We start from the raw sequence: 23,317 nt of genomic DNA on the forward strand, positions 1-23,317 counted from the left end.
TCAGTGAATCAGTCAGACTCTAACCTCTACAAAATGGCCAAGAGCAAGGAGCTGTCTAAGGATGTCAGGGACAAGATCATACACCTGCACAAGGCTGGCATGGGCTACAAAACCATCAGTAAGACGCTGGGCGAGAAGGAGACAACTGTTGGTGCCATAGTAAGAAAATGGAAGAAGTACAAAATGACTGTCAATCGACAAAGATCTGGGGCTCCACGCAAAATCTCACCTCGTGGGGTATCCTTGATCATGAGGAAGGTTAGAAATCAGCCTACAACTACAAGGGGGGAACTTGTCAATGATCTCAAGGCAGCTGGGACCACTGTCACCACGAAAACCATTGGTAACACATTACGACATAACGGATTGCAATCCTGCAGTGCCCGCAAGGTCCCCCTGCTCCGGAAGGCACATGTGACGGCCCGTCTGAAGTTTGCCAGTGAACACCTGGATGATGCCGAGAGTGATTGGGAGAAGGTGCTGTGGTCAGATGAGACAAAAATTGAGCTCTTTGGCATGAACTCAACTCGCCGTGTTTGGAGGAAGAGAAATGCTGCCTATGACCCAAAGAACACCGTCCCCACTGTCAAGCATGGAGGTGGAAATGTTATGTTTTGGGGGTGTTTCTCTGCTAAGGGCACAGGACTACTTCACCGCATCAATGGGAGAATGGATGGGGCCATGTACCGTACAATTCTGAGTGACAACCTCCTTCCCTCCGCCAGGGCCTTAAAAATGGGTCGTGGCTGGGTCTTCCAGCACGACAATGACCCAAAACATACAGCCAAGGCAACAAAGGAGTGGCTCAGGAAGAAGCACATTAGGGTCATGGAGTGGCCTAGCCAGTCACCAGACCTTAATCCCATTGAAAACTTATGGAGGGAGCTGAAGCTGCGAGTTGCCAAGCGACAGCCCAGAACTCTTAATGATTTAGAGATGATCTGCAAAGAGGAGTGGACCAAAATTCCTCCTGACATGTGTGCAAACCTCATCATCAACTACAGAAGACGTCTGACCGCTGTGCTTGCCAACAAGGGTTTTGCCACCAAGTATTAGGTCTTGTTTGCCAGAGGGATTAAATACTTATTTCCCTCTGCAGAATGCAAATAAATTCATATACTTTCCACAATGTGATTTTCCGGATTTAATTTGTGATGTGCTATCTCTCACTGTTACCAATAACCTACCCTTCAATTATGGGCTGCTCATGTCTTTGTCAGTGGGCAAACTTACAAAATCAGCAAGGGATCAAATACTTATTTCCCCCACTGTATGTCTTCAGTCCTAGTGTACATAGATGACATCAATATTCATTTTTTCTGTGCGTTTACTGCATAGATCTAATCGTCTAGTAGACTACGGGAAAGTGCAGATGGATGAAATCTGCCATGAGTTTTCAGGGTTTAATCCTTAACCACAGTTTTACTAATATGTAGTCTTTTCCATGCTGCCAAGTAAGTAAAACTACTTTTATTCATTCTGGTACTACTGTACAAGACTTGTTCACATACTTAAGTGATCTAAAAGCACATTAATTCAACATTAAATACTGGGGGAAGGGTTGCTATGGACATGCTGGATTTTTCTTAGCTTATGGAATTCTATGCATCAGAATTTATTATATGCTTTTGTTCTACTCTTCAATTAAGTAATGTATTCATGTTTGCGTGACTCCTACTGAATCAGAATCTTGGAGAAGAAATTCACAAAAAGAATAAGGCAGCTAGAAACTCAAAATTAGTCTCAATATTTATATCCTTCAAGAGAGGAGGAATATAGTAGAGACCTCTAAGCTATAAAAATATGCAAGTATACAATATATTCCATTGGAAATTAAGTCCTAAAATATGGATAGATTCATCCTGAGTGGTCTAGAACAGGTAAAAGTTCAAAGACCAGGGGACACTCAATGAAATTACATGGAAATATTAAAACAAATAGAAGGAAATATTTTTTCACTCGGAAAATAGTTAAGCTCTTGAATTCACTGCCGGAGCATGTGGTAACAACGGTTAGCATATCTGGGTATAAATAAAGGTTTGGCCAATTTCCTGGAGGAAAAGTCCATAGTCTGTTAATGAGATGGACATGGAGGAAGGCACTACTTGCTCTGGGATTGGTAGCATGGAATATTGCTACTATTTTTGTTTCTGCCAGGTACTTGTGACCTGAATTGACCACTTTTGGAAGCAGGATACTGGGCTAGATGGCCATTGGTCTGACCCAGTATGGCTATTCTTATGTTCAGAGTAAAAATGTTCATGGAAGGGGTTGTGGATCTTCTAAGGAAGTGATGAAGATCGTAAATTAAGACTACGTAATTCAAGAAAGCATGGGAGAAGCATACAGGATCTTTAGAAGTGGTGAAACTGGAGAGCCATAGGGCCTACTTTGTTGGTAGGGAGGAAAACTGTTTATCGTTTTTTTTTCTACAAAAGCTTTTGAATTAAAAATAGAAACCCCATGTTGGGTATCTCAACATACCTGTTTTAGTTGATTATTAAGTCAGTTTGAATAACATTTTACTGATAGCTAGCTTTTCAGCATCTAACGGTACCTGAAGACCTCACCCTTTTTCTGTCTTTAAATAGAAATTGATTATGCTGAAATGTGATAACTTAACTGTTTTTTCTTTAACATTAAAACAATTTTTCAGAAAGCTTTTGGCCAATTAGCATGACGTTTTGTGAAATTCTGCTTTATGGTGATAGTATGACATGAGAAAGCAGAAAGGTTCTCACAACTTTATTAACTTTGGGACCCTTTTACTAAAGGGCGGTAGGGCTACCGCTGATTTGGCACACAGTGAATTGGCTCTACCACCAGGCTCGCCCAGGAGCCCATTGGTAGTTTAGGGCCTCCAGCTCGCCATTTCCGGCACTAGAAAATACTAGCACCGGGATGCGTGCCTGGCGGTAATGGGGCAGCACCACGTGCTGCCCGATTGCTTCCAGTTTACCACTCGAGCCCTCTCCTTCTCCCTAAATATGTGGTAAGGGTTCTGACAGTAAATGGCTGCTTGGCACTTTTTTATTTACCACACGGCCATTTACTGGCCCTTTTTTTTATGGCTTTTATATCAGCAGTGGTTACAGGTGGCCTTGGTGCATGGCAATCCCACATGCCAATGCCACTGTGGACCACCTTTTACTGCCGTTTGGTAAATGGACCCCTTAGTTAATTATGTGGATACCAGTTTGGATCTTGTTGGTACCTGGATAACTGCCGACAGCCAGGTTATACCTGGACATTCAGCACTGGCCAGTATGTGGATACTGGCGCTGAATATTTGGGTATTAAAAAGGAAAAAGAAAGGGGGGGGGTCAAGTGGACAGTGTTTAAATAGTTGGTGTAAAAATATAACATTGGAGACCACGTTGACTTACATTTTCTACTAAATTGAGTGAGATGATCATAATGAATTTGCAGATAATTCTCACATCATTGAAGTAAGATTGTCTAAGTTTTCTTAAAATTATTTTTCGTTACAGAGCTTATGAACAAGCTGGCATGATGTTAAAGGTTAGTACTGATGTGTCGGGTCTTATTTTGTAGAACTAATGCATGTATGCTGTGAACTTGATTCCTTCTCTGCAATTAGTTTTATTTTTTTCTTCTGGACCTCTTCTGCAGCTGTCTTGTTTGTTCCTGGTAGGTTGCAAAGTGAGACTATATTCTTGTGTTCAGCTTTCAAGGCTGACCTAAAGGATTGTTTAGTTGCTGCACTGATCAGAATTTAAGTACTTTGGTACATATTTTGATGGAAGCCAGCATTTGCATGTGTTATCATAATCAACGATCTCTCATTCATGGCCTAGATAAATCCATGTGACTGATTTAGGCTGGCCTGGTTTGTGAGTCCATGGCAATGCTATGGCTAGGACCATAAACCCAATATATGTGAAATATGCTTAGAGCTGTAGAAGATACTTGTAGCCAGCTGTATGATTTGACTACAGCAGGAGACTTTGGATCAAGTTTGTAAAACAAGGCAGGGAAGGTTAGTTTGCCACAGACCTGAAGCTTTCTGACCCTGGTAGAGAGGATGTAAATGACCAAAGAACAGTACTTCTGGTGTTCTTTGCTCACTTGTATTCTTATGAGTCCCATTGTGTACCACATAAAAACTCTTTCCAATATTCAGCTTCCCACTATTTCAGAACCCGTGGGATAGTTGTGTTCATCAGCCAGCAGGTGGCATCAGCAGTCAGCAGCACAAGACAGGCATCATAATACCCAGCTGGCAGCAGAGTTGGTGTACTTGATGGATGCTATTTATAAAATGTTACAGGTTATGGCCCGCAGTATGTCTGGCTGTCATGGCATGTCAGCAACTCTGGTTGTGGCATTGGGCAGCAGATGCACTGTCAAAGTCATGTCTAGTTAAACTGCCTTTTCAGGGCAAGTGGCTATTTGGAGAAGATCTTAGTAACTTGGTGAAAGAACTGCAGGAAACTAAGCCACAGCAGTTGCAGGAGGATAAGCCGAAAGCCTCTGGGGCTCTTGATTTCGAGACAGCAGATGGTACAGGCCTGGGTGTCAGCAATATGGTCAGAAGTCCTGCTTTCAGGTACGCCAGTCTTCCTTTCATGTGGACAGGAAGTCCTCTCAGTCAGCTAGAGCACCAGATTCCTCCAGAGCTTTGCAATGATGAGGTTGGTCCATTTTTCTCTTCCTTCTATAAGAGGATTTCTTTAGGAATTTGGGAGGAGGGGGCCAAAATCACGTCAGATCAGTGGGTTCTGAATATTCTTACAAAAGGTTACACATTGGAGTTCTTCCACCTGGTCGCTCCTCTCTTCTTGCAGTTGTCTTGTCAAAAGGGAACCAAGGCAATCAAAGTTCAGGCCACTGTAGATTCCTTGCTGGTGTTCTGGGTCATTGTTCCCATTTCCTAGGCTGAAAAAGGACAAGGAAGATAGTGTCTATTTCATCGTCTGGTCATAGATCTAAATCGCTGCCTCTGATTGTTCCGCTTTCACATGGAGACAGTAAAAGCAGTCATAGCCTTGGTTCAAGTGAGAGAATTTCTCACCAGCTTCGATTTCAAGGAGGCATACTTGCATATACCTATATGGCCTCTGCACAAGTGGTTTCTACATTTTGCTGTGCTGGACTGCACTTCCAGTTCAGGGCTTTGCCCTTCGGTCTCGCCATGGCTCCAAGAACATTTACCAGGGTTATGGTGGTGTTGGTCTTCCTTCGGCACCAGGGAAACACAGTTCTCTCCTGTATCTTGACTACTGGCTCATTCATGCGTCGTCCTGTTTGGATAGCGTGGCGACGATGTACAAAGTTGTTCGTCTTCTGCAGTCATCGGGTTGGGTGATCAATTTTGAGAAGAGCAGACTGACTTAGCAGATGCTGGAGAATCTGGGCATTCCATTAGATAACACGGGAGAAGATCTTCCTCATGGAGTTTAGGAGGTCAAAGCTGGTTCAACAGATGGTCATCTTCTCAGTCAAGGCAGGCCCAGGGTCTGGAACTACGTCCAGGTTCAAGGGTTAATTGACGGTGGCGATTGAAGTGGTTCCATTGGCAAGGGCTCATTTGCAGCTATTACAGGAATCTCTTCTCAGCCACTGGTCTTCGATGTCACAGAAGTACGACCTTCATTTTCCTTGGACGCTGGTTGCCAGACGGAGTATGCAGTGGTGGTTGTCACACAGGAATTTGACTATCAGAGCTCTCTTTCCGATAACAATGGGAGGTGGTAACAATTGACACCAGCAAGTTGGGTTGGAAAACTCTTTGCATGTTCTGTCTGGCACAGGGCACCTGGATGGGACAGGAGTCTCAGTGGTCAATAAATTACTTGGAGCTCAGGGCAGTATGGAATGCCTTATTTGATTTTGCTCTTTTTCTGATGGGGGCTCCGGTCTGAGTTTTCTTCAACAGTGCGACGGTGGCAGCTTATATCAACAAGCAAGGTGGGACCCACAGTCCTCCAATGGCAGTAGAGATGGCCTCCCTCATGAGTTGGGTGGAGAAACATTTCTCTGCTTGTCTGCAGCTCACATCGCTGTGGAGGCGGACTTTCTCAGCAGTCACTCCTTGGACCCGGGAGAATGGGAACCATCCAGCCAGGGGTTTCAGCTGATAGTGGACCAGTAGGGTTCTCTGCTTCTAGACTTGCTGGCGACAAAAAGGAATGCCAAAGTGCCCAAGTTGTTCAACTGTCAGAAAGAACTGGGCTCAGTGGGGTTTGATACCCTATTGCAGCCCTGGTTGGAGACACATCTAGGATGTGTGTTGAAAAGGATCGCATTGCACAGGGGTCAAATAATTTTCATAGCCCTAGATTGGCCATGGTGAGCGGATCCGATTCGACCGCTGGACGGGGGTCCTCACCGTCTTCCACAGGTACAAGGCCTACAGGTACAAGGCCTACTGAAGCAAGGTCTGATGCTATTGGAGGATCTGTGCCCTTTTGGCTTTATTGCTTGGTTATTTGAAAGGGCACAGTTGAGATGAAAAGGTTATTCTGATTTGGTCACTGTTACCTTGCTTCAGGCTTGGAAACTCTCTACATCCATGGTATATCTGATGGTATGGAGGACTTTGGTGTTCTGAGCTTGGACTTTCTCCCTTCTCTGCTCAGATCATTCACATCCTGGCGTTTTTCCAGGCAGGTCTTCAGAAGGGATTGGCATTTGGATTCTCTAAAAGTTCGGGTTGCGGCTCTGGCCTGCTTCAATGGCTGACTACAGATGATGTCTCTTGTGGCTCACCTGGATATCATTCGAATCTTGCAGGGAACGAGCCTCTTGTGGCCTCCCTTTCGTACATTGTGTCCAGAGTGGAACCTGAATTTAGTCCTTTAGGCTGTTCAGAAGCCTCCTTTTGAGCCACACCAGAAAGCCTCCTTGAAAGATCTTACTCTAAAAACAGAGTTCTTGGTGACTGTTGCATCGGCATATAGGGTTTCAGAGCTTCAGGCTCTCTCTTGTTGGGATCCCTTCATTTGCTTTTTGGAGGCAGGGGGTCTCCCTGCGCATGGTTCTTTCCTTTCTTCTGAAAGTGGTATCAGCATTTCATTTCAACCAGTCTGTGGAACTTCCGTCTTGCAGAGAGGATGAAAGGCTCAGTATTCTTCTTTGAAGCTTCTAGATGTACATAGTCGTCTCATTCAATATCTGGAAGTCACGAATGAGTTTCACAAATCAGATAGACAGTGCTTTTTGGTAAACAAAGGCTTAGACTTAGGGCTTACAAGCCCACAATTACTAGATATCTGAAGGAGACTATCACAGATTTGCTTGCAGGAAGTGGGCTCTTCAGGCCTTTTGGGCTCATTCTACAAGGCGTACAGCGATATTCTGGATGGAGATTACCTTATTGTTTCTGGTTGATATTTGCAAGGCAACGACTGGTCCATGCTGCATACCTTTGCCAAGCACTACAGGGTGGACTTTCCCTCACACTCGGAAGCCAGTTTTGGGGTGTAGGTTCTCGGGGCGGTGGCGCCAGGATCCCATCCAATCTAGGGATTGCTTTTGAACATTGCACAGTTTCTGGAATAGTTGAAAGCTATGTAATGGAAGGTGAAATTAGGTCTTACCTGATAATTTTCTTTCCATTAGTCCTTCCCACTATTCCAGAACCCCGCCCAAGGTTTCTGAGATGTTTAGTCAGTGCAAAGTAGTGAGTCAAATAACGACTGTCACCTTGCTTGGTGCTTCCTAGATATCTTTTGTTTTCTACAAGTTGTCCAGAGATAAGAGAAGTCCACATGTTTGCTCTTCTGGTTAGTCTTAGGTTAGTGAGGAGTTTAAGGTTGTTGTGCTTGTTCTGATTTTCTCTTTACTGCTTGTCTACGTAAATACCAAGGAGCTAGATTGGATGCCAAGAGAGAGATGTTTTGGCTCAGTTTTCTATCTCCACCTGCTTGTTGATAGACAAAGCTATCCCACTGTTGTGACCCGGGAACCCTGTTTTTATTGCACAGTGAGTTTTACTCTCTCTTTCTGCAACATTTTTAATAGATACATAATACACTACAGTACTATATTTATTCCTCCCCCTTCAGATCTGTCGAAGATCAAATCTAAAATGTCCTGTCAAAAAGTAAAAAAAAAGTTGTTTTGTTTATAGAGCAGAAACTTGACGTTTTAAAAATAATTTGCAAGGATGAATCCATCCAAAAAATTGAAGCAGTGCTAAGAGTGGGGAGAGTAAGAGTTCTTGACTGGAAAAGGCGTATCAGTGAGCTGGAGAAATGGGGCTCAAATTGTGCCTCTACTTTTTCATTAGACACTAGAAAAACTATGGAAAAAATGTGAATACAAGAAGGTAAGCAAAGCCTTATTCCTGTGGTTCACACAGCAAAAAGACAAGGACCATACCTATCTTGGCCTATATTGCAAGAGAGAAAGCCCTGGTTTTTTGAAGGAAATTCAATGGAGTAAGGCAGATCTACATTGCTGTGGAAAAGCTGTCAGCGAACTCTGTGGAATCTGTCACATTCAAAGTGAAATTTTAGCATCTACTTAAAAAGGAAGGCATATCAAGGGACCAGATATACAACTGTGATGAAACAGAGTTAAATTTTAAAATGTTGCCATCGAGCTCTTGCATTATGCCTCAAAACCTCAGCTCCAGGTTATAAATGCAGTAAAGAAAGAGTGACTATTCTAGCCCGTAGTTCAACTGGTAAACATAAATTGCCACTGACTTTCATTGGAAAGTCAAAAAATCCTAGGCCTTTAAAAACATGGCTCCTGCTGCACTTATTGGAATCGGAGGAATGCCTGGATGTACAAAGACATTTTCTGTAACTGGATTTTCAGTAGAAAACTTATTAAAAATGATAAATCTGCCTAGGAAACAATCCTTCTCTTGGATAATGCACCATCTCATCCTGACAAGGACAAACTGAGAAGTGCTGATATTAGAGTGCTTTTTCTGAGAATGAAAATGAACCAGGACAAGACACTGAACACAGAGAAGCCAACTAAAATCTCGTTCCTTTGTTACAATTCTGGGCTGTGAGAATGATTTTGAGGATGATATGCAAGAATGGATGCAGACAGATGAACAAAAAAAGCTGACAATGATGTGTTTGCTATGGTGAATAGAAATGTGAACGGAAGTGATGCTAATAGAGACTCCTCGAGTGAGGCTGAACATACAGTTGTAAAAGTCAGTCATAGTGAAGGCAATTGAGATTGCATTGGCATATGTGGAACAACAAGAGGAAGTGACAGCTACTGATGTCACTTTATTGAGATACTGGCATGACCTTACAGCAAGAAAGAGAAGTAAAATGGGAAAACAAACATTAATCTTAAAAAAACACATATAATTTATTTACCAGTTGCATTGCTACTACACAGTACTGTTTATGATTGTGTTTTTACAGTATTTGTCTTATTTTACGGTACAGTAATGATATTTTAGTGCTTCTGTCATGCTTCAGAATGTGTTATAGTGTTAATAAAGAATTTTTGAAAATCGGGAACTCTGTGCCTTTTGTTTATGCATTTTTTAAATGGTTAGTATTGTTTTCTGTATTATCCAACTTTTTACTTATGCAACAATGGTTGGTCCCGTTGCAATCAGATAATTAAGACTGTACTGTACTTTGTGCCTGCTCCTCGGAGATTCATTGTGATCATAAAGTAGCTACCTAAAATTTTAAAGAAAGAATTAGTAGTTAAAATTACTTGATACAGTGAGGATCTCTTCCTTTTAAATGGAGCTCTGAAATACTACATTCCTCTTTGGATTTGCTTTATTGCTACATTTGTGAAAAGTGTGTGTTAAAAAAAAATAGATAAATAAAATAAAATTATATATATTATGCTAGGAGATGCACAAGCTTCCTGAGGCAGTACAACTTATTGAAAAAGCCAGCATGATGTACTTGGAAAATGGGACACCTGACACAGCTGCAATGGCACTGGAGCGAGCAGGAAAGTAAGTGAGCAATCAGCTGAACCATTGCTTTACATACAGTTTTTCCCTTTATAAATGATTTGGTCCAGTTTTTGCTTCAATTTTCTAGTGAATTGAAAGGGTATAACTCATTTCATAGTAATGTTTTCTTAAAATTTCAGGCTAATAGAAAATGTGAACCTGGAGAAGGCTGTTCATCTTTATCAACAGTCTGCATCAGTGTTTGAAGTAAGATTTTAATGTGCACAGTGTATTTGTGTGTGTGTGTGTGTGTGTGTGTAGTTCTGATGTAAAATACTAGTAGCTGTACTAAAACTGGAAAAAAAAAGACATGGATACCTTGAAGTTTGTGATATCTTTTATTGGACAAGTATAGGATTCTACCAAAATGATCTTGAAGCCAATTTTCAGCCAGCCTGTGGTTGCTAATGGGTACTTTGCAGGTTAAGGAAGGTGTAGGGATTTTAGTATAAAGTCCTGCCCTAACCCATCAAGCTTTTTCCTGTGAGAAAAGTCAACAGTGAGGGAGTAGGTTAACTTCAAAGAAACTTTCTCTGAAGGTATACCTGTTTACCCCTAGAGAATTTCTTTGAAAACCGCAGCCCTTTAAGCATAAATATTGAAGTCTGTAGATCCTTTACAGATATGTAAATACAAGGCATGTTATTTATAAAGGGCTGCTTTTACTAAGGTGCGCTAATGTTTACTAAGGTGCACTAACGGATATATTGCGCACTAAATGCTAAGAATCCCATTTTATTTATTTATTCCTATGGGCTTCTTAGCATTGAGCACACGCTAATCATTAGCTTTCACCATGGTTAAGTTGAAATCAGATATTGAGCACTAGTACCCAGATACCAGCCAGTACTGAATATCTAGTTTCATAACCAACCCCAAAGCGCCATTGATCAAGTTACCATTGATTTTCAGACTGCTAACCAGATAGCCAGCTGGATAATATTAGGACAGCCTTTTTGTGTCTTAACTTTGTCTGGATAACCATCTGATTAGTGGTCTGAATATCTCTGATAAATGTCCGGCTCTGCCCAAGCTCCTCCTGTGTATCTCCCCATGGATCACCCCAGCACTATCTTGATAGTTCCAAAGCCACCTGAGGAAATACTAAGTGATGCTGTCTGGTTAGTGCTGCTGAAACCCTGTCACGGATCTGATTAGCAGCACGTTCTAACTGGATAAGTGCTTTTATATATCGACTTCTAAATGAATAGATGCACATGAAAGCAGATCATATTCTAACAGGATACGGGCAAGGCAGAAGGAATTAGTGTTGAATACAGTGTAGGAAGAGGTGGTGGTATATGGCAAGCTCAGAAATGGGGCAGTATTGTACAAATTTAGCTTTTTTTTTATTTTTATTCAAAGGCATTTAACTGTAGTTGAATTATTGAAACGCTGGAGATTGGAAGCTAATTCTCTTGTGTTTTTTCTTTGTACTGCTCATTAAGAATGAAGAACGTTTACGTCAGGCTGTAGAATTGTTGGGAAAAGCCTCAAGACTTCTCGTAAGAGCTCGCAGGTATATCTTTGGAACTATGGGACTTTTTCCCTTTGGAAATGTTATTTTGGTTTACCTTTTACTAGGTAAGGATAAATAGATAAATCCTATGGGTGTCTCTATCGTAATTAGCATGCACTAAAAAATTAGTGTGCCTACAGTGTGGCTTAGTAAATAGGGCCCTAGATTAGAAATTTTCACATTAAATGACATACTGCCTTTTCGTGGCATAATGCCAATACAAAGCAGCTTCCAAAGGATGAAACAATTTTTTTAATGCAATCAATTTGAATACACATAAAACGAATCACAATCCAGTGCAAATACAATAATGTATTCTGCACTACAGCAATTTAAATATGTAATCACCCACCAAAAATAACCTTCATCTATTAGATGGCAGATCATTCTCAGCAGCAGCCCAGTTGTGTACTACATCAAAAGAATAAAAGGCAGAATATATTATATTACTGCTTAATTATAATATCAGAATTTTAAGCCCCCCTTACTGGATCCCATGCTATTTCCATTTGACACGTACTGTTTAGTCATTGTGCAGAAAGATAGTAAACCCTCAAAAATAGAGTCAGATCTGCCACTAAGAAAATATTGGATCATTAAAATCAATTTTTATATCTTCTTGATTTAGATGTTTGTAGAATTGTAAAATATGAGCAGATAAATTGAGGAAGTTTGCTTTGTACATTCTAAATGGTGACCGTTTTCTTTTAAATTAGTTGATTTGAGCATTTCCAGTATGTTCCTTTACTCTGTCTGCACACTTCACCAGTCGTCTTACAACTCTGAGTTTTCTGTGTTAAGCCTTTTTTTCATAGACACAAAATAAGAGAAACCCTTTCAGTACATAGGCCCAGTAATAAAGTATGCCAACCGCTTGGCATAAGATAAGAAAATACTAAATGGGACTGGGTCCCAGCCTTAGGCTGTAATAGTACAGTGCAGACAGTCCACTGAGTCACCTGGGCATACTAGTGGGGTGTAGAATGATTAAAGAGAATTTTTAAAATTTGCATGCAGCGGAAAGAGGGTATTCGGGTTTTTTTACATTTCTGTTTAAGCATCTTGGGAGTTGCAAGCAGGACAGACTGACTAGGGCATTGAAACTTGTTAGCATGACTGCTTGCTTCTGTAAGAGAGGGATTAGCTGTTCCCAATGCATCCCATCTTGTCCGATTCATTGCACATAAACTGCTTAGGCTGCCATTCCAAATGGCTCCCATAATGTTGCTGGAATACCCCATGATTCATACCTTCCTTGTCTGAAGTAATCTTGGAACTTAAACAGAAGGACTTAAGGCATGGGATTGCATATTTCTCCCTTGGTTGCCTTTTATATGCTGAAAGCTTCTGATGTCTACAAACCTTTCCTCTTCATGATACAGGTGTGCAGACCCACCATTTTGCTAGACTTAGCCCTAGTCCTAAAAGACCACACTACCAAATAGTTTATAATTAAGACTTTTGTCTTTAGGCAGAATTTTAGTTTGGCTATAAATTTTACAGTAGTAACAAGTCAGGAGAACTAGTCAGAAAGTATGTGACTGTCCATTCTTCATTTACCTGCTTCGAATGACTTGGTGTTGTGTATTGGACATATCATCAACTGGTCATCACCCTCAAAACAGAAAAACTTTTCTCCTGGCCTAATCTACCTTTTATCCGTGAACTCTGAAGTGAATCTTATATTTTGTATCAATCTGTGATAATTGTGTACAACAGTGTGTTTTCTTGTAACAAAGCCAAAAGAATGTATTCTCAGTAGTTGCTCTTTTGCAGCATGTGGCTGATACTGGCTTTTAGCTCTCAAAGCAAAGACAGGTACTTTTTAAGCTTTCAAAGCAAAGAAAGACTAGATTAAGAGCCACCATGCCTATTTTTAGATTTGTCTATTTTGGAAATATTTGTTTGAAGTATAGCTATAGCTCATGTTATTTTGTGCAACCCCATTAGCTGTAAAGACCTGGAAAATTAAATTGTCTAGATTTCCTCCATCCTACTCTTTGGCCTTCCATCTTTGAGCTGTCTTTCCTAGACAGCATGCATGGTCATCTCAGGGGGATTCTCACATACCTAGAGGGATACCTGCTCTAAGGATCAGCCTCCATGCTACTTATTGACCAACGGAGTCCACCACATTAGCAGTAGCCATTGATTCTCCCTCTGTGTGGTGGCCAGGCCTGACAGGATCAGAAACCAGATTTTTGCATAGTTTTGCAGCTTGAGCTAAGGGCCAGCCAGAAAATTCAGAATAGGCTTTAAACTTTGATTTTGCATAGCATACTGTTTGTAAGTCTTTTTGTAGGTCAAGATGGGTATAAAGCAGTAGTTCTGTATTTATGCCTAGTATTTAGAATCATTATATGCAAAAAACCTCTGGTGAAAATAAACACAGAATTATGTTTTCATAGGACTTTTGTAGTAACATGTAGTGCTGTGCAGCCATAGCTCCTACTGTAGGTGGTGTGAAAGGCCCAAAGGTGAATATAGAATGTGAGTAAGTGAAAACTCCTAAAGATGGATAAGTATGCACAGTCCTTCAGCTTCAGCAGCTACTGTCAACATAATGAAAATTAAGTGTCAGCTGTTTGTATTTGTTTTCTTTTAAGTATTTCTTACTGTGTGAATTCATTACTGATTTTATCTTAATTAGGTTAGATGAAGCTTCAGCATCTCTTCAGAAGGAAAAGAATATTTACAGAGAAATAGAAAATTATCCAACATGTTATAAGGTAAAGAAATATGAGCCTAATTTACTGGAAAATGCAAGGATTCATATGTGACTTTACATTACTATTCCATAATCTGTAGGATAGTTGTCCATCAACCAGCAGGTGGAGATAGAGAACTGAAAACTGACCTCTCTACGTCCAGTCTAGCTGCTCAGTATTTTCTATCTCCATCAGGTAGATGGACACACTTTTTAGCCTCTGATTCTGAATGACTTGTTCCTGGTCCTGTTGGTCAGCTGTTCCCCATTTGAGTATTGCGTCTGCAGAGTCATATTTGAAGGTTTTCAGATCCCTGTCTGTCATGCCTCACAAATTTACTTCTTTCCCTTCACCTCTCCCCTGTTTCCTGTAGAGCTCTCCTTTTCCAGCACAACCACCTTTAAAAAAAAAAAAAAAAAAAAAAAAAAAGGAGACAGAAAGAGGTTTGCTGAAGAGCGTGGGACAAATATCAGTCATGATCCTTTCTAACTGTGGTAATACTTGTGGAGACTGTGAGCTTAGGGGGAGCAGCCAGCAGTGGTAAATCCGACTAAAGTTTGATTTGGAACCGCTTGGAGGGCTGCAAGTTCTATTTGGTGCAGAGGAGGGATCTTGACATCACTTGGACACGTTGTGTTACGCTAGTGACAGCTGGGGTGAATGGTGACTCCTGTGGAGTCAGTTAAATTGGTGTTCCCACCTGCCGGCAGACTTTGCAGTGTGTGCAAGCTGGGAATACCACAGGACGTGGAGGAAACGGTCACCAGCAGCACATCTTCGGAGTCGGTGCAGCATCTGAATATGCTGGAGTCTTCGGGTTGTCCGGCAGGGCCGGTGTGCAGTTTGATGCAGGAGAGCATGGAAACAGGCGCCATTTTGTCTGGGCTGACTGGCAGTGAGCAGCAGCAGTCTCTGGCTGATCAAGCATGGAGCACAACCGCAATTTTACAATCTCAGGGCTTGACAGAACATTCAGCTGCATCACGATCTTTGGAGTTTATATTGCTCTTACACTAGTCCTATTTACTAAAACAGGGACAGTCAGAGTTGCTGCAAGGTTCTTCAGTTTCATGTCTCGCTGCCCCTCCAGCTCCTAAGAGATCTTGTTTAGACAGGCTATCTCTTCTTCTCCCGCCTTATGTGGTGTGACCTCGGTCTATTCAGAGGAACCATCATTGAAGGAGCCATTAGAGGAGGGAGATGATCTGAGGCACTGGCAGTGCTTTCCATCGAGGATCCTTCTTTGGCATCAGGAGTTCCATCTTCATTGATCGTGAGTGGACTTAGAGGTCCTCCTAAGGCCTTCCCGATGCATCTAGACATTCAGGACCTGATTACAACAGAATGGATCTCACTGGACACAACACAGCTGAGAGTGGGGCTTCCTGGTTACAGTGGTGAATAAGAATACTACCTTGCCGGTGGAAGAAAGCATCACCTGTAGGTAGAATAAATAGGTCTTATGGGAAAAACAACTCCCAACAGAATTATTTATGCCAAGGTTCTAAATTACAGCACTGCCTAAGCAAATATTCTGGACTCTTGCTAGGGGATATCAAATAAAGAGCATCTATGCATCTGACTGTAAGAAAAGACTTCAGTATTGTTACTGAGGAAAAGGCCTCAAGAAGCCCCCAGCCTAAATATTAGCTTCTGGGACTGGACTTCCTCATCATCGGCCAAAAACCTCTCTTCTTTGTAACTTGTCTGTTATAATAGGTTAATTAGCAAAGTTACGAGAGGAAGTGACGTCGGAGCTAGAAGATGGCAGCTTAGTAACGGTGCTTCGCTGGAGTCCGGGAAAAAGGAGATATAATCCCCAAGACAGAGAGCAGATTTCAATAGTGAGGAGGTGGCAGGAGTCCCGGGCAGTGATGGCAGCGAGGAAAAAACTCTCGCGGTATAAATATACATCGGAAAAGTCCGGAACGGGGCAGAGCGGGTCCCAGAGGGTCTCAACACGGCGCGCGAAAATGGCGCCTGAGGAATCCTAGTCGGACTTGGACCCCGATAATGCTGAAACCGGAGACATGGCGGTGAACATGAGAGAAATTTCCCGATGGTTTAAAGAGATGAGATCAGAGCTTATAACAACCTGGAAAAGCATCCAAACAGAAATGAAGGAGCTAGGAGAACGAATGGCTGAGATAGAAGAGAAGGTAGAGGCGATGGCGGAGGTGATTAGCAGTTTGCAGACAGGGCTAGTGTCGGAACAGCAAAGGCGGGAAGAGCTAGAGAGAGCAATTGAAGATTTAGAAAATAGAACACGGAGATGCAACCTAAGGATTAAAGGAGTGCCAGAGGAAGAACAGTTTAAAGATGTAATAGCGGTGGTTAAAGTCTTGTGTGTGTATATCTTGCACTCTGGAACTGAGGCAATGGAAGACCAAGAGCCAGAGACTATTAAAATTGAAAGAGCCCACAGGAGCCTGGGCCCACAAAGGGGGAATTTTCCCAGGGATATTATTGTCTGTTATCACAAATTTGCAGTAAAAGAACGGATATGGAAGAAAGCCAGAGCTCTAGGGGAGGTGCATTGGAAAGGCTATAAGCCACAAGTCTTTCAGGATTTTGCTAAAGGGACTCTCCAAAAGAGACGGGACTTTAAGGAGGTTACTTCCTATTTACCGAAGGAGGGATTGAGATATAAATGGCTGTATCCCTCTGGGCTTGAAGTTACAGCAGGTGACAAATCTCGGAGGCTACTAAGACCGGAAGGAACCTGGAAAATCCTAGCGGAGATGGGATGCACAAATTTGCCAGCTGAAGTGGGAAATTCTCCAAGAAATCGTCAGGGAGATACCAGACGGAATACTTCAAGCTGGGAAAAGGTAGACAGAGAAAAAAGGAGGTCTACACCATCAGATACTGGGACTTGATTAAACTTTGGAACTGCACTCTTAAGTCTTGGGAGGAGGTAACAGTGTGGAGGGGTTCAGGAGATATCTTGAACCGTTGTGGGAGTTGTGTGGTTGTTACAGTAATGAGAGTTTTATAAGAGAGGGAAATATAGGATATGGGAGGGAGAACAGTTTTGAAGGGGATATATAAGTAATAAGATGGGATTCTGGCGAAGGCTAGCTTCCTCAGAGCTCAAACTGGCTGGAAGAGGTACGGGAGGAGGGAAAATGGGGGGGACAGGGGGAGGTGGGGGAATGGAATATCAATGGCTTAAACAGTCCGGGTAAACGCAGAATTATTTTTCGGGAATTGAGAAGGATGAAATGGGATGTAGTAATGCTACAGGAAACACATATTTGACAAAACGATGCATCCTTAATATTGAATAAGGTCCTAGGGGAGGGCTTTCCAGTGGCTGACCCGAAAGGTGGCAAAACTGTGGGGGGGGGGGGGGCTAATTATGTTAGAGATGGTCTGCAATTTGTCAAGGAAGCAATATATAAAGATAAAGCGGGGAGATGTATAGCTTTGAAAGGGAGGATTCATAATATACCTATTACATTTGTGAATGTGTATGCCCCAAATACTGGTCAGGGGGGATATTTCGTCTCTTTAAAGGAGGAATTAGGGATATTTGTGGGAAGGAGGGTGATTATGGGAGGGGACTTCAATTTCACAGTAGAGAGGATGGATCATTCTAAGAGGCGAGGGAATAGAGACACATGGACGAAGGGACAATTTCTTAAGTTAATGAAGGAACTGGATATGGTGGACGTGTGGAGATTACAGCATCCTGGGCAGAAGACTTTCACACATTATTCACATGCACAACAAATTTACACTAGGATTGATGCACTCTGGTGCAGTCGTGCGGTCTGGGGGGACATAAACGGCTCAGAGATTGACAGTATACATGCTTCAGACCATGCTCCTATTTGGATAACATTGAGTGGAATGGGGAAAAGGGGAGTGGGAACAAATTGGCGGCTTAATGAATCACTTCTGGATGGCGAGCATGTAAAGAGTTGAGGGGGATTATTAAGGAATATTTTGACAATAACAGTTCTGGGGTGTCATTTCTTGAGTTCACATTTGTCATTGTGCTGAGCTGATCTGTAGTTCTAGTTATTAATTTGTCCAAGGTATCCTTGTCTTCAGCAGAAATTTCTCTATTATCTAAGGGCTTGTCTTTTATCCCTTCACAGCAACATGATTTATTCCAATGTAGAATAGATTTGGAGAAATTCCTACGCAAACTTCAATTGAGAGTTCATTTTGAAGATCAAGATAGTAACAACATTACTGATTTATCAAGAGTTAAATTAAAATCTACTTGGATACCTCCGGGTCTTCCTGACCCAACGATCTCGATCTTTAAACAGGTGATATTTAAAGAGATTGAGAGGATGGAACATACGACAATGAACAGTTGGCATAATTTAACAAGACAAGAACATGAAGCTATTAATATGCTTAGAGATAAAAAAGAATTGGTGATTCGGAAAGCGGATAAGGGAGGAGCGGTGGTATGCATGGATAGAGCTAGTTATGAAGACGAAGTTTACTGTCAATTGAATAACACTCAGGAATATATACCACTGGAGATGGACTCGACCGAAGATTTAAAAGAATGTATACTCCAACTGACGAGTTCAGCATATGCAAACAGTTTAATCACGCAAAAGGAGTTTCAGTTTCTAAATCAGGATACCTCCACTGTGCCAGTATTTTACATCTTACCAAAGATCCATAAAACTCTGGTCATCCCACCGGGGGACGTTCTATTGTGTCAGGGAGAAACTCGGTTTTAGAGCCTATGTATTGTCTCCCTGTCCTTCCTAATGAGGACAGTTTAATAATTGTTCATTGGCATTGCATCTTTCATAAAAATCTCAACATGACTGAGAGAGGGGGAATAGTTCAAAGTGAGGCAGCTTGTTTACTGAAGGTTTGGTCTTCCACATTAATTTCTTATTGAGTTGGTTACTTCTGTTTCATGGCCGCCATTCTGTTAATCCTGTCACTACTTTGGGTTTGTGAGGCCATTTTTATAACAGGATGCCAAAGCAGGAAAGGCACATAAAATTGCTCCACGAAAAGTAGGTATACACATTTTCACCTGCTCTGGGGCAGGTGTACTTAAGTAGAAATATGTGCTAATGAGAATAGGTGCATATGCATCTATTTTCTAAAATACAGGCATAAGTGCCAGCCCCTCCCTTCCATATTCCACCTGTTCTCTGCACCAAGAATGCCACCACATATATCACATAAAAGTAGGCACTATATTTCCATACATCTACTATTTACATGCTTATATCCCCGGGCAGTTTTATAAGCGTTTACTGTAGCATGTGAAAAACTGTTCTACACGCTTATGTCACTTATAAAATTATCTCTGTATATATAGACTGCTACATGCCACACGTGATCTGGGGGTCTCCACATCATAAATTGTACTACATATGTATCTTGAGAAGAGACAAAGTGGTGTAATATTAATCTTGTTGAAGGCGAAGAAAGAGAAAACACTATAAACATCTCTATTAGACTATGATAAATCAGACATTTCTCAAATTATGAATCATTTATCAACTTAGTAGCAAAGTGAGCAGGATTTTATTTTGGAGGGAATACAAATGTGTAAGTGAAATCCTGTGTAGGTGTAAAAGTGTTAATTTTTAATCTTGGCAGAAGGTTATACAATAAGTATGGAATATTAAAAACTGGGCTTTTGGAAAACACATTTTCAAAATTTTCTCTAGCCTCTTTCATGTTTGATTTTTTGTAATTTCAGAAAACTATTGCTCAAGTATTAGTACATCTTCATAGAAATGACTTTGTAGCTGCGGAAAAATGTGTTCGAGAAACCTATAGGTAAGTCTCTCCTAGTTTGGCTAATTTGTACATATTTTCATAACATATTTTGAAAAATGACTATATGACGTCTCTCTTCATCAACTCATTCTCCATTGTAAATTTAGGACTAGCAAAGTGGCTGAGTTATATTTATTTATTTTTCAAATTGATGCAGGTGCAAATTTTCAGAATTCAGCCCATGGCAGTAAGCAGCTTGTAAGCTGCTCACAGCTGTTGGTTGAACTAACCCTGGATATTCAGTGCCAGGGCATGTGCTGCTCCCAGCATTGGATATCCACATACGTGTGCTGACCTATAACTTAGCCAGGTACCGGCCGATATTCAGATTGGTATTCAGCTAATTCAGTGCATAAAGGTATGTCAGCCATTTTTGCTATCCTGACTTTATGCGCTTACTTAGCCGATTAGCACACTGACTCTCACTGCAAACCAGCTAAGGAGAGGAAGTTACCAACTTGGGCTGCCATCAAGATGGGATATTTTACCACAAGTCATGCTATTTTAGCACAGGGTCCCATTTTATGCAATGACACACCCTATGCTAAAATAGCACGACTTGTGGTAAAATAACCTGTCTTAATTGTAGCCCATGTGGATAACTTCCTGTTAAATAATGGTTCCTCCCCTAACATAGCCAGTTTGGGAGTGCCTGGTTAAATGTCTTTGAATTTAGGGCCCAAAGTACATGGACTTTAAAACACAGAAAACTTAAGAGTGGAGCCAATATGATCTACATGTTCTAAAAAGTTACAACTTTACATAGTAACATAGTAGATGACGGCAGAAAAAGACCTGCACGGTCCATCCAGTCTGCCCAAGAAATGTGCCACTTTTTTGTGTATACCTTACCTGTGTTTTTCAGGGCACAGACCGTACAAGTCTGCCCAGCATTATCCCCGCCTCCCACCATCGGCTCTGGCACAGACCGTATAAGTCTGCCCAGCACTATCCCCGCCTCCCAACCACCAGCCCCGCCTCCCACTACTGGCTCTGTTATCCAATCTCGGCTAAGCTCCTGAGGATCCATTTCTTCTGAACAGGATTCCTTTATGTTTATCCCACGCATGTTTGAATTCCGTTACCGTTTTCATCTCCACCACCTCCTGCGGGAGGGCATTCCAAGATCCACCACTATTTATCATTTCTATAGTGCTACAAGGCATACTCAGCACTGTATATTCAAAATACTTCAGCAACATTAATTTTTAAACTTTGTCGGTATGATAACATCTCATCATACATTGATAAACTACACTGGCTTCTTATTAATGAATTATTTTTAAAGCTGCTTGCTCTTGCAGATACTTTATGGGTTGACCTTTGAATTATTGAGTAAGATAGTTGCAACTTCTCTATTTGGATTTTCATCTCAGTTGTGCGATCGATTAACGCTATGCCCACCTTCTTTTAATGCCTGTTTTTTTAGAATTGCTAATTCCGTTTACTCATCTCAGGTGGTGTCCATGTGAAATTCTTTTCCGATTTATATTAGGATAGAAAGAAATTATTATCTATTTAGGAAGAAGGTTTAAGATGTTTCTGTTTCCCAGTAATACTACTAATTAGATTTACATACTTCTGTCTGTATCATTATTTTGGATTTGAGATGTTGATTTATTGTTCTAATTGATTTATTTTTATATTTATTGTACATGGCATTGAATTCTGAGAAGAGGATATGGCGGTTAATAAGAATTGTTTTGATTTGATTTTGGTAGTGATCTTGGTAAACTGATTATGTGGAGTCTATGGTGGGGTGGTTTGATGCTGATAAATTAAGGTAGCATTTTAGATTTAGCCATAGCGAGAGTGATGTACTGCTTTTTGTTGATGGGATTCCTAGTAACATAGATGACACCAGACAAAGACCTCCAAGTTTCATCCAGTCTGCATGACAAGATAAACTCATAGCATACGATATGATGCGTTATAATATATGCATACTTGATCTTGATCTGTACTTGCCACTTTTGAATAAAAGCGCTAATATAAACATTTCTTGTTGAATCTTTAATACTTTATTACAAATCTGTCTGGAAGTATCACAGACAGACTGACAAGGTCATGTTTTCTATCTGCTTAAGGGACGGCCATCAAGCCATGATTCTCTTTTGAAATGAGAATCATCGCTTGACGACCGTCCCTAAAGTAGATACAAAATGTGGCCTTGTCGGTCGGTTTGTGATACTTCCAGAAAGGTTTGTAATAAAGTATTAAAGATTCAACAAGAAATGTTTGTTAGTGTTGTGCCTTTTTTCTGAATATTATTAAGGAGCCCCCCGTTATAGAGACCACCTCTACTGATTTCAATTGGATTCACCATTTTTGGGGCACAGACAGTAGAAGTCTGCCTGACAGTGGTCTTATATTCCCCAACTACTGGAGTTGTCATTGAAGTCCACTCCAGCCCATCCTGATCTAGCCATAATCAGGGTACATAGCATGGGGGCCTATATGGATTCCCAACTGGGCTTTGAGAAACAGATTATATTGATTAGATATTGATTTGCCCATATATTTCTTTTAAATCAGGTGAGGCCTTCCCCCCCCCCCCCCCCCCCCCCCCCCCCCCCAAGATTCTGATTTTGTATCTATGGTGCATGCTCTGAAACGAATCACTGAGACTACTGCAGCTGCCTTTGTTCAGGGCTTCCAAAAAATTAACTTCTTTATTTACAGTTAATTGAAAATCAACAGCTCAGTTGTTGACTAGGAAAAAAATGAATGACCATATTGGGTCTTATTCTGTAAAGGTTATGCTCCTAAATTTACACTCTTACATTTATGCTCTTATATTACTACTGCTACTACTACTTATCATTTCTATAGCGCTACTAGACGTATGCAGCGCTGTGCACTTGAACATGAGGGTATTACAAGAGTAATCTATACTTCTAAATTTATGCTCTTAATTTAGGGCCTATAACGCTCATAAATTTAGCATACATTTAGGAACATAAATTATGCTCATAAATTAAGGAGTGTAAATTTAGGAGCATAATCTATAGAATAAGGCCCATTATGCCTATTTTACAATCCATGCATTGGCCAACTTTGGAAAGCAGGATCAAGTTTAAGACGTTGTGTCCAGTCTTAAAAAAATATTTGTGGAAATTCATTCTGTTTGTTACATATAGACAGTAATAGTCTTCCCAGCAAAGACTGAGGCTTCCATCATGTATATCTTGTAATGTACCAGGAGGAGGGCATTTTCTTACTTTGGTCTGCATTTGTAGAATGTTACCTGTATCGATTCAAGGGAGCCTACTCTTTGAGGTTCTGCAAACTTGTGAAAGTGTGGCTTTTTACTAATGGCTGAATGAGGAGAATGGATTTGAGTGTTCAGTATTTTCTTAATTTATGTTGTTAAATTTTTCATATAGTTTTTTT

The 23,317-nt window shown here is 41.1% G+C and overlaps 1 protein-coding gene across 1 annotated transcript in view; it reads left to right on the forward strand.

Annotated features, from left to right (window-relative positions):
• The window catches only part of NAPG (NSF attachment protein gamma), a 52,339-nt gene that overhangs the window by 23,682 nt on the left and 5,340 nt on the right, over positions 1-23,317 (forward strand). Inside the window, exons 4-10 of the mRNA XM_030212240.1 lie at positions 1,437-1,454; positions 3,492-3,522; positions 9,810-9,919; positions 10,060-10,126; positions 11,368-11,438; positions 14,089-14,167; positions 19,845-19,924. Of these exons, the coding sequence (XP_030068100.1) occupies positions 1,437-1,454; positions 3,492-3,522; positions 9,810-9,919; positions 10,060-10,126; positions 11,368-11,438; positions 14,089-14,167; positions 19,845-19,924 (456 nt within the window). The remainder of the gene's footprint in view (positions 1-1,436; positions 1,455-3,491; positions 3,523-9,809; positions 9,920-10,059; positions 10,127-11,367; positions 11,439-14,088; positions 14,168-19,844; positions 19,925-23,317) is intronic.

The sequence above is a fragment of the Microcaecilia unicolor genome, chromosome 1 (assembly GCF_901765095.1).
Source record: "Microcaecilia unicolor chromosome 1, aMicUni1.1, whole genome shotgun sequence".
NCBI lineage: Eukaryota > Metazoa > Chordata > Amphibia > Gymnophiona > Siphonopidae > Microcaecilia > Microcaecilia unicolor.